We start from the raw sequence: 23,811 nt of genomic DNA, 5'->3' as shown, positions 1-23,811 counted from the left end.
AGCAATGATGACAAAGGACTTATTGAGATGAAAGGAGAAGCCCTCGGCGTAGCGGTCGGCATGTAACACATATTAGCGCCTACATAACTGCATAAATACTTCAAACATTGCGTTAAACACAGTGCAGTTATCAGCTGTTGGTGTGAAACGCATAGCGCCTACAAGACTGTATGAATACTTCACGCATTGCGTCGAATTCAACAGTGCGATCAGCAACGGTCGACGTGAAACGCATAGCGCCTGCAAGACTGTGGGAATACATCATGCATTGCGCCAAACACACATTGCGGTCAGCGCGACACGGCGCTGCGGTGGCGGAGATTAAGATCATTAAACCACATTTTTGTTTGTTTTTTTACAATTTTTTCGTTTACTAGTAACGCTTAGTTCCAGCGGTCCACCGTGCCGATTTTCATGATGTTTGCGGTTAATGACGGGCAATTGTCTCTAAATGAGCCCGCTCTATTCAGATTCTCAAAATATGACCCAGCTTTTTTTTACTTACGGGGTAAAGTTGCGAATTCTCCCATTTAAACAATGTAAATTTATATTTTTTGTCATAGTTCGTTTGAGCGTTCTACTGGGCCGATTTTCATGATTTTTGCGGTAATCGACAGGTAATAGACCCTAGATGAGCCCGCTGCAATCAGATTTTGGAAATATGTCCCAGGTTTTTTGATATAAGAGAAGACCAGAAAGCTTAAAAAGGGGGGCAGCATTTGAAATTCCCGCCAATAAAAAATGACAGGAATTTCAAATGTAGCGAAAAATTGAACTAAGCGGGAAATTTTGAATATTGGTCGGTTAGTAGGGTAAGGTAGGTGAATGGAGGGTATGCTCCTTTGGCACAGACTATCCGAAAGCGATGAAACGCATTGTTTCGTTTCGTTTCAGTATTTGCGAGAAGTTTGAAATAAATGCCGATTTTTTTATTCGATTTTTAATGGTTCAATCGCCTCCGGCAAGAGGGAGATTCGACAAATGAGAGTCGAGTATGAAAATCTTTTCATTTTTTTGGTCATCCTTTTGTCAGAGCGAGCCTGAAAGAGCGCGAAGCGCCCTCCCTTCTGGGGGTTGGGCCGCGTAGCGGCCAGGGGGCGTAGCCCCCTAGTTTCATATAAATAGAAAGCCTTGTCCACACAGATATAGATTTACGGAACTTACTTTCGCGCGAAGTTTCGTGCATTTTTGGTAGTAGTATTGACAGAGCTTTCGCAAAAAATGTGTCCAACACGAGGAAGCGCGTCTTATGCACCCCTCCCCTGTTCGTTTTTATTGATGTTTCAAAACGAATGAGAAGAGGGCGGCAAAATACAGACGGCCCATGGGCGGCAAGTAGGTAAATCCGGCCCTGAACCGAAATTTAAATATGAGTCAGGTTTAAAAACACTACCATGTCTAATAGATGGATGATTACATCTCTCACTACAGTTTCTCTGAAAGCTATCAATCACTCATCTAATTTCATAATTTAAACTCCTCTATTCTCCTTATACTCCTCCATCTTCCTATTGATTTTCCTGCCAGTTATGTGATACTTTAGTATTGCAGCGAACACGGGCTGCGCTTTGAAAGGAATGTGCATGGAATTAGAATGAAAAATCGAGAAAGTTAAGAGTAGAGTAGCAACAAATTTATATGCGGCCAAGACAAGTAATATTTCACTGGAGTGAAAAAAATGCAGAGTCAAAACATCTATCAGCCCTTCACTCTATTCTGGTCAATTGGATTTTTAAAAAGCAGTCTTATTGTAGCAACGACAGAATATACGTATAAAGACCATTATGAAATGAAAGACATATGTGTGGAGCATAAAATTATCCCCGATGTGATCACTGAGGCACCTGAAGATGAGATAGAGGTAAGTTTTTTTCTTAGATTTTTCCCTGTTTATGATATAATTTTGCGCTCTTGTTAAGTATTTAGGATTGATTTTTTTTGCCTCGAAAGTAATTTGAAATTAAGTTCTGGCAACTGCTGCCCGAAAGTGGCAGGAACGGGCCGCTAGCCCAGTGATGTCCAATTATTCCGCATATCTTCTGCATTATAGCGGATTGACCGATATTTTTAAGTGGAAATTATGACTTTGCAGAAACTCGGAAATCGATTTCGAAATTTTGAAAAAATAATTTTCATTTGAGCCTGGCCCATTCTGATGGGAGGTGCGGAATCTCCCCAAGAGTAATTGTAGCAGAATAGGTACCTGATAAAATGCGGTTCGCGCACAAAAATTTGCATCGTACTATAGTTAAGTTTACGACTCACGAGATATAAAAGAATAAAGGCACTTCCACAACTTTTATACGTATTGTATTTTCTTTTTGGAAACTGTGCATCTGAATTTGTAAGTATTGGTATTAATTTATCAATTTATTGAAACTTAAAAAATAATTTTTTTTAAAAAAAAAAAAAAAAAAAAAAAAAACTTCTTTAGAGATTATTAACCCTTTTCTCCGCTCAGAGCATTTGGATGTAGTACGTATTGAACACGTGAAAATATAATGACATTTTTCGCATTTCAGCTAGCGTATAATGAATACGACTATGTACACTACGGCACTTATTTAACAGTAGATCAAATCAAAGAAAAACCCACACTGCTCAGATGGCGTTTTTTACCAAATTTACTGTACACGCTCCTGTTAATTAGTAAGTTCCATTAAACTAGAAATAACTAAGAATTTTAGGAGTACCTATACAATCGGATTGTTCAACATTTAAACGCTGGAGAATAGCTTAGCCTGTGAATTGAGGTTATAGGCAACGCGTATCAACGTGGGTATACTGTACGCCAGTGAAATAAATCTGTGCTCAACCATTGCGTAAGATTCAAATTCTCAAAATGTCTGAGCATACTTTACGGAGAGGCATTTTGTTCGATCAGTTGGGAACTGTACCCGAAAATACAAATAGAACAAACGTTTCGTATTAATATTTCAAACAGATCCAGCATGGAAAAATATTTATGCTACTTTTGGTTAAGATAGGAAGTGAAAACACTATTCAAATTCAAATTTTTTGTTAATTTTGGTACAATTTGCGGTGAATTCGGTGCATGAGAACAAATGAGAGACTTGAAAACCCTAGCCAACCGCTGCTTAGGTTATTTTGTATTTTACTTCCCGTATTAACCGAACTTTTGTGTTAAATTTTCTCTCCGTGTGTTTGGCATTGACAAAAAACTCTCTTCAATCCTTTAGCATGACTCAAAAGTGCGAATTCAGTTTTTTAACACTCTGTAGTAAAGCGTAGGGTTCCAGTTTTCGCCTGCAATCTTTGCCACTTTTGACGTGATTTTTGCTTAAAACAGTTCATAACTAAATTTTTTGGGCAAAATAGAGCTGATTTCTCATTTGTAACTCACAGCTCCCCTTACCGCGATAATTCGCATGCAAAAGTTTAATATTGATTAGGTTCATGACGAAGTAACCAAACTTCAATCAACACGCAACCACAACCCTTTCTTGGGGACAGCAGTAAGGGAGGGGACTGAGGAGTGAATTTTGAAACAGTAACGAATATTTGCTTGAAGGAGCGGATAATATTTAGTCGAATAATATTCTCCTCCACCTAACACCAGTTTTTCTTCATTTTATTGACAAGGCCCAGATCACCCGACTCGAGAAAACCCCGATGAAAAAGAATGGCAATATTGGATTGTTTCAAACATTCATGGTGGTGATTTAAAACTATCACGAACGCTGACTGAATATTCGCCTCCGACAGAAATACTCGGGAAAGGTAATTTATGGAACGGTACTTTGTCATCATTATCTACTGCTCATATCCACAAGACTCATGTCCAGCATCAAATTCCCTCTATCTTTTATTTTTTTGTGGGATTCCTTGACGGGAAAAGAATGCATTTGAACTGCATACCTAATTTTCAAATTTCAAATTTCAAACCTCACAACAAATGTTAACAATATAGCAGAGAAGTAATTGACGGTTGCTTTTATGAGCCTTATACGAGCCATTTTAAAAAGGTGTCAAGTCGGACTTTTTTCCAAAACTGAATATTTGACGGAAAACCAGCCATATTCCACCCACTCTGTGTGGAGAAAATTCTGTGAAAATTTCAAGAAATAATCCATCTTTAAAAGAATGAAATAGGAGCGATGCTACTACTTTAAAAGCTCTCGGGAATTTATTTCAGTTTAGAGGTTTTGCATAGAGAAGTAAGTAGCTGAATACAAATTCAAATTTAAGAAACTTTTGAAAAGTACCAGACTAGTCAAATATAACTAAAATATAAAATTTAAAACTCACTAGTCTAAGGGTTTGTTAATCCGGCGCGTTTCAACAACTCCAGTCATCTTCAGGGACGCGACACATTTTTGAATAAAAATGGTCTCATAGCGCCCGATCAACCGAGGTAACTATCAGTACAGGTGTGGAGATTTTTACCATAACACCCCGGCCGCTATCTAGTTCATTATTTTGTACAAACTTGTGGTCCTCTGAATAACTAAGGTCTTATAAATGAGTTTAGACATTATGCGACTTTCAGAATATTTTATAGTATGAACATTTACATCGAAGAAGTGTTACGAAAGATGCGCTAAAGTACTTACTTTTCGAATCTTCAAGAAATCGATTGTGTAAAGTGCAGTACTCAGCACTTTAGCGATAGGATTGCAAAATAATTTCAAAAAGGAGCACCATAGAAAAAATGAGAGAGAAGTGGTCGAGAATGGTATACATTTTGCAATGTAACTGTTTTAACTTTGAGATCACTTGGTTAGGATTCAAAGTCATTTAAGGCGTTTAAATTTATATCAGTTGTTACGAATCAGATATCGGATTGGTATCATAGAAATGTAGGATTTTTTACAAAAGCAATAAGCACCCCAAGAAAAGTTTCTCCAGAAACATGTTTTGAAACACACGAAGATTATCTCGCACGTCAAATACGCAAGAAAAACCTCTCTATCCTCTTAAGAAAGAAAAAACAAGTTTCAGAGATACCGAAGACGTTTATTGCTTTGGGAAAAACTGCGAAAGAAAAATTGACAGATTTCTGTTCTTCTACTTACATTTAATTTTTCATTTTGATTTCTCAGAGCCGCACAGAATGATCTTTATGGTGTTCTTACAATCAGCGCCACGAGCTGTAAATTTCAATGAACCTTACATAAAAAAAGAGTAAGTATCAAAATACTCGTATGGCGTCGTAAATTTTTTCCATAAGACATGATTCGAATTTCAAATGTCAAAGCAATTATCTAAATAAAGCCTTAGTAGTGTATATATGAGGATATGCCAACACTTGACCTTTGACATTTAAGGCGACACCAGAGGGAATCGGTGTGACATCACTAGCGACTGGTTAATTGTTGCGGGTTGCCTACCTATCGTTACCAGTGTTGTAAAATTGTGCAGAAAAATGGCGATTATTACCAGTGTTGTAAAATTGTGCAGAAAAATCGGAATTAATTTACGGTGAGGGGTGGGGTATGGTGCATGATTTTACAACCATGATGTGTCGTCACTAGCGACTGTTGCGGGTTGCCTACCTATCGTTGCCAGTGTTGTAAAATTGTGCAGGAAAATCCGAATTATTCCGCGATAATCTGGCAACAATGTTATCATGTTACGAGGTGTTGTAAAATTGTGCGGAAAAATCTGAATTTTTTTAGGATGAGGGCTGGGGTATGGTGCATGATTTTCCAACCACGGTGTGACGTCACTAGCGACTGGTTAATTGTTGCGGGTTGCCTACCTATCGTTACCAGTGTTGTAAAATTGTGCAGAAAAATCGGAATTAATTTACGGCGAGGGCTGGGGTATAGTATATGCTTTTACAACCATGGTGTGACGACACTAGCGTAGACTGTATCGTTACCAGTGTTGTAAAATCGTGCAGAAAAATCTGATTTAACCGGGGAGGGGTCTGGGTCACTTGAGAGTTGACTGGTTAATTGATCCGGCATGCCTGTCACGGGCGACGGGTAAGTTTATTCGTTACCAGTGTTGTAAAAATCGGGGTTATTTCGGGGGAGCGTTGGACCATGATATAAATATGAAAGCATTCCTTTTAACGGTGTTAGTTTTGTTTCGAGTGTTAAAATGAAATTTTTCCAACAACCTAAACGTCTTAAAATCGAAAACAAAGACCCCGATGTTAAGGCGAAACGAATACCACGTCACAGTGATTTGCTTCCTGATACGATCAGATGCATAGTTTGTGGTCCTTCCAATTGTGGGAAAACCAATGTTGTATTGTGTCTGCTCCTCGAAAAGAACGGGTTAAAATTTGAAAACGTTTATCTCTATTCGAAAACCCCGTTCCAACCAAAATATGAGCAGCTTCGTCTTATTTTCGATCAGATACCCGATCTCGGGTATCATGTTTTTGGGGAAAATGTTGAAATTGTGAAACCTCGCGATGCGAAGAAGAATTCCATTTTCATTTTTGACGATGTAGCTTGCGATAAGCATGATGTAATGCGAGAATATTTCAGTATGGGACGACACAGTGGCGTCGATTGTTTCTATCTGGGACAGACTTACAGTCGTATACCGAAGCAGTTGATTAGAGACAATTCGAATCTTTTGGTAATTTTTAAGCAAGACGATACCAATTTACGTCATGTTTACGATGATCATATAACAACAGACATGAGTTTCAATACGTTCAAGACAATGTGTTCCCTATGCTGGGAAAATAAGTATGGATTTCTAGTCGTTGACAAGGACAGCGAATTGGAGACGGGAAGATATAGGAAAGGTTTCGATGTGTATATAAAACCGTAAATTTCCCTCGGCTCATCATCATTCGAGAAGATGGAGCTTATGAGCGAAGTAGCCGATGCTCGTGAAATTGTGAAGAGGAAATTCGCCGCTTTGCGACGCGGTGAAGCCGAAACCGAGATTCAACTCGAAAAACGATTCAAGCCTATCTCGCAACCGTTGAAAGCGTTACTCAACCATCATCAACAACAACAACAACAACAACAACAACAACAACAACAACAACAACAACAACAACAACAACCTAAACAAGAGTATCTGGAAGAAAAGCAGGAGGAAGAGAAGGAGGAGGAGGAGGAGGAGGAGGAGGAGGAGGAGGAGGAGGAGAAGGAGGAGGAAAGGGAATCTAATGATGATGATCGCTTAGAGGAAGAAGAAGAAGAAGAAGAAGAAGATCGAGAAATTACTCTCGAAGAATATGTGGCCAAGGAGCAATTTTCGAGTCGAGTGACCCCCTACATCTACGGAATGTTGAAACATGGAGGCGATTTCGATCACATGTACGGGGTAAGATACGACCCGGATCAGAATAAATATAAAATCGGTGGTGAGGTAATCGATTTCCAGCGAGACGATGACACATTTATGATTAATAACGCGCGATTTCCCTATACTTCGGGATTGTTGGAGCTCATTTTCAAGAAAAAGCCGGTAGATTACACCACCGCCGATCTGGAACAATATAAAAGGATACTTTTACTCACAAACGCTCATAGAGTATCCTACGCATCAGACGGAGCGATTCGAAGCAATAGTTCGAGTAAATATAAACTTGTGAAGAAAGTGTTAACATCGCTGCCCGGCGGCGACGACAGTGAAGGAAACTCGCCGTCAACTCCGAGGAATAAGAAGAAGAAGAAGAAGAAGAAGAAAACCGGTAGAGGCGTTTTCGTGCCTCTGAAGCGTGATCGAGACTACGTCTACTGGGACGATCCGAACGAATTAGTCGAGCGATTGTCTTTGTTGATTGCTTCCCGCGCAGCCGGTCATAGCGGACTCGAACGAGAGATACTCAGTATCGAGGAAGAGCTTCGCGAGAGTGGTTATATTCTCTAGTGCTGTTACTCCCTCCGTTTTAAGTGCTTGTCATCATCATGAGCTCAATCGAATGGGTCTCCTTGGACGTGGTGGAAAAAGATCCAATCTTTGGAAAACTCAACCTTCCAAAAACACCTCAGCAGCAGCAGCAGCAGCAGCAGCAGCAGCAGCAGCAGCACCAGCAGCAGCAGCAAAGTCCCGAACTCATCGATCTGACCGGGATCAATAATGCTCGAAACAGGGGTAAACAGAAGGTGAAAAATGAGGACCCGTCAATGCCTGCGATATCTGACCCTCTCTCGCAGCTGATAACAAGAAACGAATTGAATGAAGTAGACGCCAAGCTGAGTACTGAGCAATCTATGTTCCATGTCCTCATCACAGATCTCTCCGATCGTGTGAGAGAGAATAAATTCGAAATAGGTAAATTCGATTCGCAGTTTCGTGTGCATGATGACAGATTCGAACATCAAAAGAATAAAATTGAAATGTTGAAATCGAGAATCAACGAGGTCGAAACTACATCGATAAAAACCATCCAGGACGTTCTAGATCATTTGACCGCTCGAGTCTCCTCTCTCGAAACGCAAACATCGACCGGGCTCGATTTTTTCCGCTCGAAACTCGAGGAACTAGAAGCCAGAGTGATTCCGATGGAAAATTTACCCGAGAGGTTTGAGGAAAGCGAGAGAAAATTGAGCTCTCTCCTCGCCCCGCTCACCCCGCAAATCGAGGACATTCGAAAACAATTGGGATCGTTGGAGCTTCTACCGAGCAGAGTCGACGAGCACGAGCAAAAGCTGACTCGATGTGAGGAAACCAGCAGGGAGCAACTCGAGGAAATAAAAACCAAGCTCGTTGCCTACGATCAAACCATACCGGCAAGAATCGAAGCGAGCGAGAAGAAACTGACCTCAGTGCTGGAGACGCACACGAATCTCGAGGAATTGAAGCAGACACTCGATAAATACAAAGGGATCAACGTTGTCCTCTCGAAAACGGAGTATTTGGAAGGGGTCCACCATCGACAGAGCGAGTACCTGAGCCAGCATGCGAACAAGATCCGAGACCTTGAGGGGAAGATATTTTCACTCCGGGATGGTTACAAAGTTCTCGATGAGCTCATCCTCGGACAAAGTGATCGTATTTATTCCCTCGAAATGGAGCAGCCGAAACAACTCGTAGAGTTGGAGAGCAAAATGAACACTCGACTCCAGACACTCGAAGACGATCAGCCTAGACTCGTCGATGTGGAACGTAAAGTAGAAGAATTGACGTCAGTGAAAACAGGCTCATCATCTTCGCTGATTAACGATTCGAAAACCCCATCGGAAGAAGAAGAAGGAGGAGGAGGAAGAGGAGGAGGAGGTGTCATTGAACCTCTCGCATCGAGCGATACACCAGCATCACCGACGGGTGAGGTAGAACCCGGGGAAATTGTTGAAGAATCATCGTCAACCACTCCATCGCTGATTAACGATTCGAAAACCCCGTCGGAAGAAGAAGGAGTCATTGAACCTGTTACATCGAGCGATACACCAGCATCACCGAAGGGTGAAGAAAAAAACGATTCAGTCCTCGTTCACTCTCCTGCCGATGCTGACGACGACGACGACGACGACGCATCGGGTACGATGGAAATAAACAATCTAAAGTTAAAAGAGACGGTGAATAAACTCGACGAAACCTTGAAAAATTTGATTGTAGAAACTGCTCGAAGCGACAGTTCTCAAACCCCCGCTCTCGATTCGAGGAAACGAGGCGCAGAAGTGGGGGAGAGAGAGAATAAACGTAGGAGACGGCGTTGAAACATTTCGATCGTGAGTTGCAAGAATGTCGGTGGACAAGTTCGGACACGCAAACATCCCGGCATCGTCGGATCGATGGAATGCTCTCGTTCGTCAGATTGCGAACAATCTCATATCGGCCAGAGCGCTGAGTCTAGACTCTCTTCAAGGTGAACATTACGATGCAGGTTCGAAGAGAATAAGTAATCTCTCCGACCCGAGTCGATAGTCGCGACGCTATTCCACGTGCTTGGTTCGAAGAGAAACTCGAGGAAAAATATTCATACCTCGAGAAGGAGTTGACTAATATTCGACAAATGTTTCAAATTCTGACAAAGACAGGGGCCACATTCGGGTCGGACACTGCTCCAGGTAGCAAACCAACCCTGATTGTTCTACCGACGACGACGACGACGACGACGACGACGACGTCAGCAACGACTTGAGAGAAATGATGCCAGAAGAAGAAGAATTTGTGTATTTGCAGTGTCAAAAAGTTCAAAATAGACTTCGTGTGCGCGTAATTTCCAATAATTATTTTCAAAACTTAAACTGCCAGTTTCCGCGAGCGTTACGGGTGGAAAATCAAATTTATCGAGTTCCCGCGAAAGATGTGAGGATCGTCAAAAATCTGAACAAAGATTTCTATTTCATCGCGAAGAAAAATATAGCGTTGATCGGCGAAAATATCGCTCCTCGAGAATATGTGAAAATTTTCACCGAAGAAAATGACGATACCTGTTGCATTTGTCTCGATAATAAAAAGTTCTACGTTTATATTTCGTGCGGACATTTCTACGTGTGCAAACGTTGCCAAGACTCGCGGAATATTCCAACTTGCCCGATTTGCAGAGCCGTAATCGTCGAGGCTGTGCCGTTTAGCGAATTGAAAATGTAGTATTTTCTACTCGTCATTACCAATATGAAGCTGGCAGAGTCGACTCCTCCTCCCGCGGGCAGCAGCAGCATCAAGGAGGGTCTCGTCGAGGAAGTACACAAGCCGGCTCGACGGAATTTCCCGCGTCGGAGCGTTATCGTGAAAGGAATCGGGGATCTGTGGCAAGGCGATCTCGTGGAAATGATACCCTACGCCGGGGTCAATCGAGGATACAAATACTTGCTCACCGTGATCGATTGCTGTTCGAAATTCGCTTGGGCTCAACCCGTCAAGTCAAAGTCGGCCGAGGATATCACGCGAGCGATGGAAACCGTACTGAAGACGACGAGTCCACCGAGACTGTTCCAAGTTGACAACGGCTCGGAATTTTACAACAAGAATTTCATGGCTCTCATGAAAAAGCACAATATCCATCTCTACTCGGTGTTTACGAAAATCAAGGCGGCCATCGTGGAGCGATTCAATCGCACCCTGAAGACTAAAATGTGGAAACGCTTCTCGCTCCAGGGTAGCTACGAATGGATCAAAAACATTCAACAATTAGTCGGCGAATATAATCGAAGCCACCATCGCTCGATCGGGATGAAGCCTATCGAAGCTGGCCCCAGCAACGAGAAGGAAATATTGCGTAAGCTTCGAGGTAGATCGATTTACGCGACAGTGCCGGGTGCTCCACCGCCCGAATCCAAATTCAAGGTCGGCGACCGGGTTCGGATTAGCAAGCAGAAAGCCTTGTTCGAGAAAGGTTACACACCGAATTGGTCGAACGAGCAGTTTATCATCGTCAAGGTTCAAGGAACCGATCCGGTGACGTACATTCTAGAAGATATGGAAAAGCAGCCAATACGAGGAGCCTTCTACAAGGAAGAATTGCAAAAAACCCGCTACGAAGACGTGTATCTCATCGAGAAAGTGATTCGTCGGAGCAAGGGCAGGTGTTATGTAAAGTGGTGGGGGTTCGATTCGAAATTCAACTCGTGGATCGATGAAAAGAATGTGGAGGGGAGCGCAGCTGCTCATTCGTCAAGATGATGATGTTTGAGTCGAACAGTTGCATCAGCAGGAGCAACAGTCCGGATCGTTTCGATACTCAACTGCTGCTTACTCTGATAAATTTTCGAAAAGAGTGTCTCGCAGTGCTGTCACGGAGTGATCTAGTGCGTATCGACCTGTGGATCGATAAATTAAACCTTTTAACCTCTATTCCCATCGCGAGGGATCACTACATCAATTGCCCGGGAGCGCTCGAACCATTCGCGGCGGCGGCGGTGGACATTCCGGATACTTGCGCGTGCAACACATGTGCAATCATCGACCACAAATTCGAATTACTGCGGAAGGAGTACGGGATTTCTATGCTATAATGGCCATGCCGGCAGTGAAGGACAGTGAAATTCAAATGTTGGTTTCGAAAGCGGTCCATTTCATGAACGTTAATCGTCATAAAATCTCCGAGTACGACTCTCATCTCCTGAACAGTGACATTCAGCTCGTCATGCGATTGTGCGACGAGGAGAAAGCCCCCGATCAACGTCATTTCAAGGACTTGTGCAAAGGCGGGCCGAAGACATCTTGTATCTGCGATCTTTACAATTGTATAGTGTTTCAATTGAAACATTTGAATAGATTTTATAATCATTCTCCGGACTGGAGTAGTATGTAATCTTTAAACGCTTTGTGTGTATATAATTTCTCTCTCTCTCTGTATCCTTTAACAAAAAAAAAAATAATAAAACAATAAAACTTGTACATAAATTTCGGATTTTAATTTCTTTCCTCAGCGTCACCATTTTTTCTCGAAGGGAGGGGAGGGGAGGGGAGGGGGTCAAACCCAACATCATCATCATCATCATCATCATCATCGCCATTCGCACGAGTATAAAGAGTGGGAGGGAGAGGGGGCTTTAGAAACAATCATATGTTTTCTCCTTGAGAATGGATCATCGACTCGATTTCCTCGATGGAATTGTTTCCACTATTGACGGTTTCGATGGTGGTGGTGGTGGTGATGAAGATTCGAAAAGAAAAGAGAGGGTCGAGTGTGTGAAGCGACTCGGCAAGGTGGTGGTTCGTTTCATAAACAAGTATTTGCTCAAGCTCATTCTTAGAGCAGTGTACAAACGTATGAGAAGCAACTCGTTCCATAATGATGATGATGATGATGATGAGTGACAGTCTCGGTCACGATACTGTGAATTGAGTATAAATTTCCACTCGTAGAGTGTTTACCGTTCAGTAATGAAGCGCAAGTGTAAGGGTGCGGGGTTGCTCAACGATCTGATCGATCTGATCCCGGGTGAGAAACATCTTCCGTTTTACAATTATTGCGGTCCATCTACGAAACTAGAAGAGAGATTGGCACGCGGAGACAAGCCAATCAACGGACTGGACGAAGCTTGCCGTTCCCATGATATTGAGTACAGTAAGACTTCGGACACGAAAGAGAGGAACAAAGCAGATCTAGTGTTGGCCGATAAAGCTTGGGAACGCGTCAAGGCGAGTGATTCTTCGCTCGGCGAGAAAGCGGCAGCTTGGCTCGTCACGAACAGTATGAAACTCAAAGCCAAACTAGGTATGGGCTGTGGAGAATGTGGTAACGATGGTGTTGAGAAGAAGGAGAAGAAGAAGAAGAGTAGTGTCAAGTCGGGTGTCTATAAGCAAGCGGATGGATTTCTTCCTGATCGTGCTCACCCCGCATCGAGGAAACAAGATCCAGCTAAAGTAGAGAAGAAGAAGAAGAAGAAGGCAACGCCTCCCTCGCCCCGTATCATACCCGTTCCGGCTACGGGTGGTGCTCTGATGAAAATCCTAACATCTCGCATCGGGTTATCGCCCGAGTCGTCGAATCAAGCCATGGGTAAAATCGGAATTCACATGGCCGGACGGAAATCTCGTCATCGAAGGACACGGATCGGTGAGGGTCTCTACCTGGCTCCGTACAAGCAAGGTTACGGTCTTTACCTGAAACCGCCATCAATGGCTGCTCGTTTAAACTAATCAAGGAGCTACCGTATCGACCCCTCTCGGATCGAGATTTATCGCGAGCGATCGAGCGTTTGAAAATTCCTCATTTTCGCGGTGTATTCATGCGCGATGAACTTTTACAGTCGCTGATTCGACCGCGTCGAAACGAGTGTGCGATAATCAATTTGGATTCGAGTCGAGGTCCCGGATCCCATTGGGTCGCTTACTGCAAGAAAGGTCGAAGAACTCTGTACTACGACAGTTTCGGTGACCTACCCCCTCCCGTGGAACTCGAACATTATCTAGATGCGGATGGCTCCGACCGACGTTATAGAGTATAATTTCGAGCGTGAGCAAAAACCAAACTCAGTTAATTGCGGTCATTTATGCTTGACTTTTCTTGTGCGAAGCAACAGCATCAATTAAATAATCTGAGTAAAAATGTCTGGTATAACTTTCATTCTGTCTGGCCGGAGCAGTGTTCTCGAAAATAGATTTTCCCCACCTTTAAGTCTCGGTGCCGGTAACGGATCGAATCGATCGTCATCATCATCATCATCATCATCGTACGAGATCGGATTGGTCGACCTGGTGTTCTTCAATTCCATTCCCAACGTAACCGAAGCGAACAATAAACTCATTTTCGTAAAATGGAAGAACGAGGGTGGAGGCGTCTCCGTGACTAAAGCGGTTAAGCTCGCGATACCGCCCGGTGCCTACGAGTTGGAATCTATCGAGAAATTCCTTCAGGAAAAATTGGGTACCGAAGCGGGATTCCAATTGAAAGCGAACAATAATACTCTCAGATCGAAAATCAAGTGCGCGTACGGTATCAGTTTCGATGTCGAAGAGTCGATCGGTCCGCTATTGGGATTTTCGAATCGTTTGCTGGTGGCCAACGAATGGCACGATGCGGATAGACCGGTGGACATAGTACCGATCAACTTGATCCGTGTGGAATGTAATCTTTCCAGCGGGAGTTACGTGAACGGTGAGGTGGCTCATACGATTTTCGCCTTTAGCCTCAACGTAGCGCCCGGATATAAAATGTCGCTCTCACCGCAAACGATCATTTACAGTCCGATCAACGTAGGCTCCATCGATCACTTGCGTATCGATCTCGTGGATCAAGACGGACGCCCGGTGAATTTCGGAGGAGAAGAGGTGACGCTACGTCTTCACATCAGAGAGAAGAAGAAGAAGAATCATGGGTAAATTTAAATTTATAAATAAACGAGTCGCACCGGGATTCGCACCAGTTCGCGTGACGAGTTTGGAGCCGAAACAGCTCACCGAATACAATAAACGGTTGCTCGCACAATTCGGCTACGTTGTACTCGACAACGAGGAGAAGAAGAAGAAGAGAATATCAGATATCGAAATGGAGGCGTTCACACTGGACCCGTCGCTAAAAAACGTGGTTTACTATCAATACCATACCTATAACCCGTACAACGCAACGTTCAAGAATAACGATGAAATTCGTCTACCCATCAACAGCCAGGATCTCTACACCGTGCCGGGCGATTCAAAAAGAGGTTGTTCCATCTACCATTGAAACTGGGCCCCGAATGAAATCTCCTCATCTTTTCAGGTATCAAAGGGCATGGTCAGGGACACCCAAAAATGGTTGAATTTTTTCCAAATTCCCCCCTGGGGAGGGGGGGCGGGGGGTTATATGAAAAACGGTTTTTTGGCTATAACTTTTGAACGGTTTGAGATATCGATTTGAACTTTTTTTTAAATGAAAGGTCGTTTAAAGAGCTTTCTTTTGGTATATTATGTTTAATAGTTAGGTCAATTTTTGACCAATTTATGGCCTGTCAAAAATTTTCCATGAGTCCAAAAATCAGATTTCTGTAGTTTAGAGCAGCGACGATCGCATGCAGATGAACAAAAAACTGTTCAACTTATAGTCCTCTCTCTGACGGTTAAAATGAGCCCAAGATCATCTTGGGGAAACGATTTGTCTCCGAGTTATGCTTCTTCAAAGTTGGCGCGGCGGGGTCCGCTTCCGCGGGGCAGCGCTCCGGAGTACGATAGTTCACTCCCACCCCCCTCCCGTCATGCCACGCGACGCAAACCGAGGAAGACTACCTTTAATGATCATTTGAACAGATAAATGCACACAATATACGCTATTATGTTGTACAAGTATTATTAAAATTATATTAATATAATAAATAGAAGAGTGGAATCTCACCGAATTAATCATCACCGCAATCCATAGGATCATCGGCAGTGTGATCCGCATTTTCATCCTCATCTTCGTCGTCTGAAAAGCCAAAATCGACTTTTCTGAGAGGGAAGCACTCGTTCAAAAAGGCTGAAGGCGCTGGTTTTTTGTGATAGCGCCCGTAAAACAAATACCACAGTATAGTTACGACGTGAGCACAAGGATTGATGGTACGCGCACCGTTCTTACATGTGCAGTAACTTGCTTTAATGGCCTCGCTGGATTTTTTACTGGTGTCGATTAATATAAATATATGATATTCTTTTTTTGATTTATGCCTCGATAGGATTCGCGATCGAAGAAAAAGAGGCGAATTTACGGAAATATCATATTTTTGAAAATCTGGCAAAAAGTTATCCTTCGTCACTTGAAAGCAATATTTTCCATTAGCAAAATGGTCTGCAATATAACTCGCTGCAAGTCCAATTTGATAACTTCCCGAGAGGGTGTCAAGATCTTCGCTCCTCCACTGTTCTAATTGTTTAAAATGATCCGTCGTCAGGTTTTCAAAAACTACTTTTTTTCGGAGCCATTTTTCGGTTTCAACAATTTGTTGCACAATATTAGGCTCATTTAACTTTTGGAGCATTTGAATGGCAATTTTTGCGTCGTCACCATCACTTTGCAGGCGTTGAAAATATAAATTATGTATCGCGGACACTATGCGATAGTCGTCAAACAAATTCGGCACTTCACTTGAAATTACCGATGAACGAAAGTGTCGAAATCTTTTAATAGAACTATTCACTACTTCAACCACCCAACGAACTTTGGTGCATAATCTGCTCTCGTTGGCGTCCTTGGTTGAAAGCTGAGCGTTACCTTTTTTTAAACAAGGTATGTAGACTCGAAAACCGGCAGCTTCTAAGTCAGATTTTACATTTTCAAACCCGCGATCGAGGACAAAAATATCGCCGCGTTTAAAAAATGACTTGAACCATTCAGTGGACATTATTGCTTTAAGGATATCGGCATCACTTGTACTACCCGCCCAGAAATCGTTGGAGCGGACACGACCGAGAGTGTTAATTATTGTTCCATTCGTAGTCACGCACATCATGGGTTTTAAATAATTTTTCTTTTTATGCCCGGAGTAAGTTGCTCTTTGAAATAAAAAATTAACACTTTTGAAAAGATAGATATACGTTGCGTCCCACACCGTAATTAATGTATCATCACTTTCAGCTACACCGTATAAAGTTCGAGCAATGTTCGTTGTTTCTGCGAGTGCCTTCTTCCGATCAACACTGTCTAAAATATTCACGCAATGAGCAAGTAATAGGGCGCGACATTTAGAAATGTACCGACTAACTGTGCTCAACGAGACCGTCAAAATAGTAGCAATGACTCGCATACTGAAACCGCAGTACAAATGAACAAGATACGCACCAAGAAGCCGACAGCCTTCATCCTCATCTTGAGGAACTATAGATTTTGCGAGATCTCGAAAATCATCATGCTCCAAACCAGTCAGTGTAGTTACACTTCCCGTTTCACTAAAAAAATTTTTATGAATGTGATCCTCGACAGGTCCGGAAAATTCACATACGCGCAACTCATCAATCACTCTCGTAATTTCGGTTGGTGTAAGTTCTGCACTTTTCAGATCTTGTTTAAAAACTTGATTGATACAGTCCTCTTCAAAGTCGTTCTCAAGTATATGATTGGCACAGCACCTACTTCCTTCGTAAATGAGCAATCTATACTTCCTTAATGCCAGCGCACGTAAATGCTTAGGGATTCGCTCCCTACCCGCCTCACTTTTACAAAAAACACAAAAACGCTCGGTTTTTGGCGTACTCTTAATGTCCAACGTAACCGATTCCTTTTCCGACGAGTCGTACTTAAGGACGTTTCTTGGCCCCGCTGGTTTTTTGTAGCACGGTTTGCAAAAAACTAAATCGTTTGAATAAACTTTTTCTAAACGCGGTTTTTTAGCCACCGATTTTCCGCACACGTGACACTTTTCGTCCAGAGACATCGTAATAGCGTAACGAACACCGAAAAACTGATGGACGATCCATTTCATACGATTGATCTATGATCATACTTACCTGCAGCTCCTTATCAGTATTTCATCTTTCAGACGAAATCAGGACTGGCCGTTGACTTGGAGATACAGATATGTGCACTTGTGAATATGCAAGATAACGTTGTACGCCGTTCGCCGACGGTGCGTCGTCATATTGCAACAATGGGCGACGCAATTTTACTAAATTTTAAAGCCTGCGTTATACTTGAAAGATGGACCAATTTAAAAAAAAATATATATTCTTTGCGGCAAATTAACACCACAGTGCCGGATCCAGGTATATTGCTTCTCATTTTATGGAGCGTTTTCAATTTAATTTTAATAATACTTGTACAACATAATAGCGTATATTGTGTGCATTTATCTGTTCAAATGATCATTAAAGGTAGTCTTCCTCGGTTTGCGTCGCGTGGCATGACGGGAGGGGGGTGGGAGTGAACTATCGTACTCCGGAGCGCTGCCCCGCGGAAGCGGACCCCGCCGCGCCAACTTTGAAGAAGCATAACTCGGAGACAAATCGTTTCCCCAAGATGATCTTGGGCTCATTTTAACCGTCAGAGAGAGGACTATAAGTTGAACAGTTTTTTGTTCATCTGCATGCGATCGTCGCTGCTCTAAACTACAGAAATCTGATTTTTGGACTCATGGAAAATTTTTGACAGGCCATAAATTGGTCAAAAATTGACCTAACTATTAAACATAATATACCAAAAGAAAGCTCTTTAAACGACCTTTCATTTAAAAAAAAGTTCAAATCGATATCTCAAACCGTTCAAAAGTTATAGCCAAAAAACCGTTTTTCATATAACCCCCCGCCCCCCCTCCCCAGGGGGGAATTTGGAAAAAATTCAACCATTTTTGGGTGTCCCTGACCATGCCCTTTGATACCTGAAAAGATGAGGAGATTTCATTCGGGGCCCAGTTTCAATGGTAGATGGAACAACCTCTTTACGTCGAAGGAACGATCGACGTCACGCTTAAGACAGGGTCCACGGCGGCCGATTTCCAATATGAAATGACTAATAACGCTCTTTTGTACCTGTTCGAGCAAATCAAATACGAAATCAACGGTGAGGAAGTGGATCGAGCCCGTTCGGTCGGTGTTACGTCAACGTGTAAAACCCTGTTGACGAGCAGTCCTCAAGAGCTGAACGCTCTCCAAATCGCCGGATGGGGAACGCCAATCAGATGCGGTTCGGACAATACTTTTTACGGGATGATACCGCTCAGCATGGTTCTAGGCTTCAATCCCGATGTGAAAACACCGCTGGTCCGTCTTCGGCAAGAACTCATTTTGATCCGATCGAGGACCGATAAAAATTGCTACCTGATCAAACCGGGCTGCAAGGACAAGGGCTCGATTTCCATCTCTCTGCAAAAAGTTCAATGGATCATGCCTCAAGTTAAATTCAATCTGGCAACAGAAAAAACGCTTCTCGACAAGGTCAAGAACAATGTTAGTTTATTGCTCCCGATCACGAGTTTCGAGACTTTCATCTACCCGCAACTGCCGACGAGCGATAAAGACACGTGGAAATTGATGACGACGACCAACGTGGAAGCTCCGTCGTATATAATTCTGGTATTTCAAACGAATCGTTCGGATAGCGAGGAAAGCGATGCTAGCAAATTCGATCACGTCAATTTGCGCTCTTTTAAAGTGTATCTGAACAGCGTTTGCCTCCCGTACGAGGCTCTCAACGAGAATTTCGAAAAGGAAAAGTATTTGAGTTTCTATCAAAACTATTTGAATTTCATCACAGATTTTTCGAACGGTGAAAAATTATGCGAACCGGCACTGACCATGACTCAATTCAAATCGCAAAATCCCATGTTCATCATGAAATGCATTTACGAGGATATCATCAAGCCTGGACCGTTGGACATTCAAATCGAGGTAGAGTCGCTCAAAAATTTCCCGGCTGGGACAACTGTTTACGCAATTTTAATCCATAAATCTGTTTACGCCTATCAGACTCTGTCGGGTAATATAAAAAGAATATTGTAGTTTCAAAGAAAATGAACGAATGAATGTAACACCTTAGTTTGTAGAAATCTTTTGTTTAGAATGTAAAAATTGTGAATCGTTCGAATCAATAAACACTGATAATATAATTATTATTACTCCTTGTTTCTCGTTTTTTCCTCCTTTTTTTTTTTAATATTTGCGGGGCAAGTTTTAAGGTTTTGGGAGGTAAACTTATCACGTTTCGCCCGGTTGGGTAGGCAAACCGCAGGGATTAATCGGTTGTGGTTAAGAAAAGCTAATTGTTCCTATCCATCACCCCCGATTTTTCTGCACAATTTTACAACACTGGTAACGAATAAACTTACCCGTCGTCCCTAACAGGCAAGCAAGCCGTATCAATTAACCAGTCAACTCTCAAGTGACCCACGCCCCTCCCCGGTTAAATCCGATTTTTCTGCACGATTTTACAACACTGGTAACGATACAGTCTACGCTAGTGTCGTCACACCATGGTTGTAAAAGCATATACTTTACCCCAGCCCTCGCCGTAAATTAATTCCGATTTTTCTGCACAATTTTACAACACTGGTAACGATAGGTAGGCAACCCGCAACAATTAACCAGTCGCTAGTGACGTCACACCGTGGTTGGAAAATCATGCACCATACCCCAGCCCTCATCCTAAAAAAATTCAGATTTTTCCGCACAATTTTACAACACCTCGTAACATGATAACATTGTTGCCAGATTATCGCGGAATAATTCGGATTTTCCTGCACAATTTTACAACACTGGCAACGATAGGTAGGCAACAGTCGCTAGTGACGACACATCATGGTTGTAAAATCATGCACCATACCCCACCCCTCACCGTAAATTAATTCCGATTTTTCTGCACAATTTTACAACACTGGTAATAATCGCCATTTTTCTGCACAATTTTACAACACTGGTAACGATAGGTAGGCAACCCGCAACAATTAACCAGTCGCTAGTGATGTCACACCGATTCCCTCTGGTGTCGCCTTAAATGTCAAAGGTCAAGTGTTGGCATATCCTCATTTCTATACTACTAGCCTTCACTTTTCCTTTGCATATTTCGATTTGATTTTGAAAATTGCGTTGCTAAATTCAATGTTCAGTGATTAGAATCTAAGTAAAATATTTTTTTGCTTAAAGAAGAGAATAATTCAGATTTGCAGATTGTCTTTTAGTCTGATGCGAGTCATTGTACCTTCATACACACAAGTTTAAAAAAAATCATTTTACAAACAAATTTTTATTTCTCAAAATTAGTACCTGATGCGGTTTTTCCGCAGGACCCGTCGCATACCTCCGGAACAATTTGATCTCGGTCTTTTTCAGCCCATTGGTCGTATGTTCCCAATGTCGCTCAGGTACAAATTAATTTATTTATATATTTATTTAGCTTTTAATTTTATGGAAAGAATTTTTACTTTTCGTACGGTAAAAGTCAAAGGATTACTGCTTCAGGCATTGAGTACTAACTAGCATGATATAACGACATAAAATATCGATATTATGAGAGATATGCGCGAATCAGAAAATCATAAACTATCCACAATTTTACAGGTTTTGTTGAGTAATTAAACTGATTTTTGTGCATTTATTTTAAAACGGATTTATTTTTATTTTCAGAACGATTTCTAAAGAACGTGCGCATTTTAACACAAGAGAATTCGCCAAGAAGCATAATTTTACGAAGCTGGTTGCGTTGAATTTCTTTTTGATGAAACCTACAAAAAAGACTTAGAATCTACGCATTACAGAGACAAAGACATGATTGATTTTGAAAACCTTTAATCTGTGTAATGAGCTCTAATCTTCAGTCGATTTATCCTCAAAATATTCAGTAAGTTGGAAATATAATTATTCTCAACGAGGGTTCTCGTATTATTCCTGAATCTTTTGTTCACAATTGAAATTGAGAAAAAATATGTAATTCATTTCAAACTCCTTTGCATTCAATATCAATAATATTTGAATCAGGCTTGGTCGTAATCACCTCGTAAATATTTACAATATTAGAAGATATATGCAATGATGAGTATAGGTATAGGATAAGAGCTTGAATATCTGTGCAACGGAGTGAGCCTATGAATAAAAAATAATACCAAGTGAACAGTACACCAGCTAGTTGTCAGAGTCATACTTTCCATACTTTCGTGCACGCTAAACATGTTTAAAAATTGAGTGTAGCTCATTTACAGTCACCTTCACGTTGATTTGAGTGATTACCTAGAGTGCATTGTGTGTGGAGAATCAATATTTGTTTTTGATGCATTGACGCCATATTAGATAATTGAAGGACTGTAGACTGCAATCTAGACGATTTTATCATTCACGATAAGAAAAAAGATCCTAATTTTAAAATACTGGAAATGATAGTTTTGTCACTATCAAGGTAGTACAGGGTGTTTCAGACCACCCGTACCAGGCCTTTTTCTCGGTTGGTATAGGTCGCACGAAGTCGGAGACCGCGGGGTTGAATAGGGAATTGACCCCAAGGAATCCGAATTTCGTGGTCCCGAAACCCCCCCACCCCCCTTGGGGGGTAAAGGGGGGGTCACGATGCTAAAAGTCACGGTTCCCGACCGAATTGCGGATGGATCGCATCAGAATTGAAAAGCACGGAAAATTTCACGTGGAATTGACCCCTAAAAATCCAAAATCGGACCATCCAAGGCCCAAAAATGAGCCCCTAAAGAGGGGGACAGTGCCCCCCTCCATAATTTCTCTTTGGTCTCAAAATTGACGTAGATTCTCCAGAAAAAGACAGTTTCCCAGGTGATTGACCTCGAAAAATCCAAATTTCATGGTCCCGAAGCTCCTCTAGCTCCCCTTGGGGGGTAAACGGGGGGGCCCAATTTTAAAAATCGGGGCTCCTTTCCGAATCGCAAATTGATTGCATCCAAATTGAGGAGCAGAACACATTTACATCTTAAGTGACTCCTAAGAGTTCTAATAGACCCCCTGAACGGCAGAAAGTAACTCCCTGAGAAGGGGGGCTTCGCCCCCGCCAAAAATTTCTCAAGATTCCTCTTTGGTCGCAAAATTGACGTCGATTCTCCAGAAAAAGACGGTTTCCCATGTAATCGACCCCGAGGAGCTCAGGGAACATGAAATTTAGAGTCCTCGGGGTCGATTACATGGGAAACCGTCTTTTTCTGGAGAATCGACGTCAATTTTGCGACCAAAGAGGAATCTTGAGAAATTTTTGGCGGGGGCGAAGCCCCCCTCCTCAGGGAGTTACTTTCTGCCGTTCAGGGGGTCTATTAGAACTCTTAGGAGTCACTTAAGATGTAAATGTGTTCTGCTCCTCAATTTGGATGCAATCAATTTGCGATTCGGAAAGGAGCCCCGATTTTTAAAATTGGGCCCCCCCGTTTACCCCCCAAGGGGAGCTAGAGGAGCTTCGGGACCATGAAATTTGGATTTCTCGAGGTCGATTACCTGGGAAACTGTCTTTTTCTGGAGAATCTACGTCAATTTTGAGACCAAAGAGAAATTATGGAGGGGGGTACTGTCCCCCTCTTTAGGGGATCATTTTTGGGCCTTGGATGGTCCGATTTTGGATTTTTAGGGGTCAATTCCACGTGAAATTTTCCGTGCTTTTCAATTCTGATGCGATCCATCCGCAATTCGGTCGGGAACCGTGACTTTTAGCATCGTGACCCCCCCTTTACCCCCCAAGGGGGGTGGGGGGGTTTCGGGACCACAAAATTCGGATTCCTTGGGGTCAATTCCCTATTCAACCCCGCGGTCTCCGACTTCGTACGACCTATACCAACCGAGAAAAAGGCCTGGTACGGGTGGTCTGAAACACCCTGTATACCAATCATCAAATTGTGATCGATTCTGTCTCACAGACTTTTTAAGTGCAAAAAATAATAAGCCCTCCATTCTGCTTAATGACAGTGCATCGAATTCTTCATCTGCCTTTGACGCCAAATTGTCGATGTAAATATTTAAAGTGAATCTATTCTTTCTAATTTACCCGTACTTATTATAGAATAAGTACAATCAGGTAGGTATGACAAAATATTACCGGCGTTCGGAAAGTTTCTATTTTTCCAATTTTAAAATGTAAATGTGTATTCCTCTGTAAAGAAC

General features: G+C 42.3%; 3 protein-coding genes across 9 annotated transcripts in view; all 3 read left to right on the top strand.

Moving 5' to 3' along the window:
• Nucleotides 1-1,495: 1,495 nt before the first annotated feature.
• LOC109041662 (protein D3) lies at nucleotides 1,496-21,581 on the top strand. 3 transcript variants are annotated; one of them, XM_072297857.1, is made up of 6 exons: nucleotides 1,496-1,861; nucleotides 2,523-2,649; nucleotides 3,604-3,741; nucleotides 5,064-5,145; nucleotides 20,997-21,074; nucleotides 21,337-21,581. In XM_072297857.1, exons 1-6 carry the CDS (start codon nucleotides 1,679-1,681, stop codon nucleotides 21,449-21,451), a joined length of 723 nt encoding a protein of 240 aa, XP_072153958.1. In that variant the 5' UTR covers nucleotides 1,496-1,678; the 3' UTR covers nucleotides 21,452-21,581. The 3 variants fall into 3 exon arrangements, with proteins under 3 accessions (XP_072153958.1, XP_072153960.1, XP_072153959.1); XM_072297859.1 differs by lacking the exon at nucleotides 21,337-21,581 and having other exon boundaries at nucleotides 1,499-1,861; nucleotides 20,974-21,052; XM_072297858.1 differs by lacking the exon at nucleotides 20,997-21,074 and having other exon boundaries at nucleotides 1,505-1,861.
• LOC140224202 (uncharacterized) lies at nucleotides 12,707-14,968 on the top strand. Its single transcript, XM_072297822.1, has one exon. The coding sequence runs from the start codon at nucleotides 12,715-12,717 to the stop codon at nucleotides 13,471-13,473; it is 759 nt and encodes a 252-aa protein (XP_072153923.1). The 5' UTR covers nucleotides 12,707-12,714; the 3' UTR covers nucleotides 13,474-14,968.
• Nucleotides 21,410-23,811, top strand: part of LOC109042903 (putative odorant-binding protein A5) — a 17,587-nt gene continuing 15,185 nt past the window's right edge. For 3 of the 5 annotated variants that reach the window (XM_072297832.1, XM_072297837.1, XM_072297829.1), the window contains exon 1: nucleotides 21,410-21,550. The gene's annotated coding sequence lies outside the window, so the exon portion shown is untranslated. Of the gene's footprint in view, nucleotides 21,551-23,533; nucleotides 23,726-23,811 lie in introns of those variants that run through there. The other 2 variants (XM_072297830.1, XM_072297831.1) reach the window with 2 other exon arrangements.

The sequence above is a fragment of the Bemisia tabaci genome, chromosome 3 (genome assembly GCF_918797505.1).
Source record: "Bemisia tabaci chromosome 3, PGI_BMITA_v3".
NCBI classification, from domain to species: Eukaryota; Metazoa; Arthropoda; class Insecta; order Hemiptera; family Aleyrodidae; genus Bemisia; species Bemisia tabaci.
The sequence above is the reverse complement of the archived record's forward strand: the minus strand, read 5'-3'. Positions and strand labels throughout refer to the sequence as shown.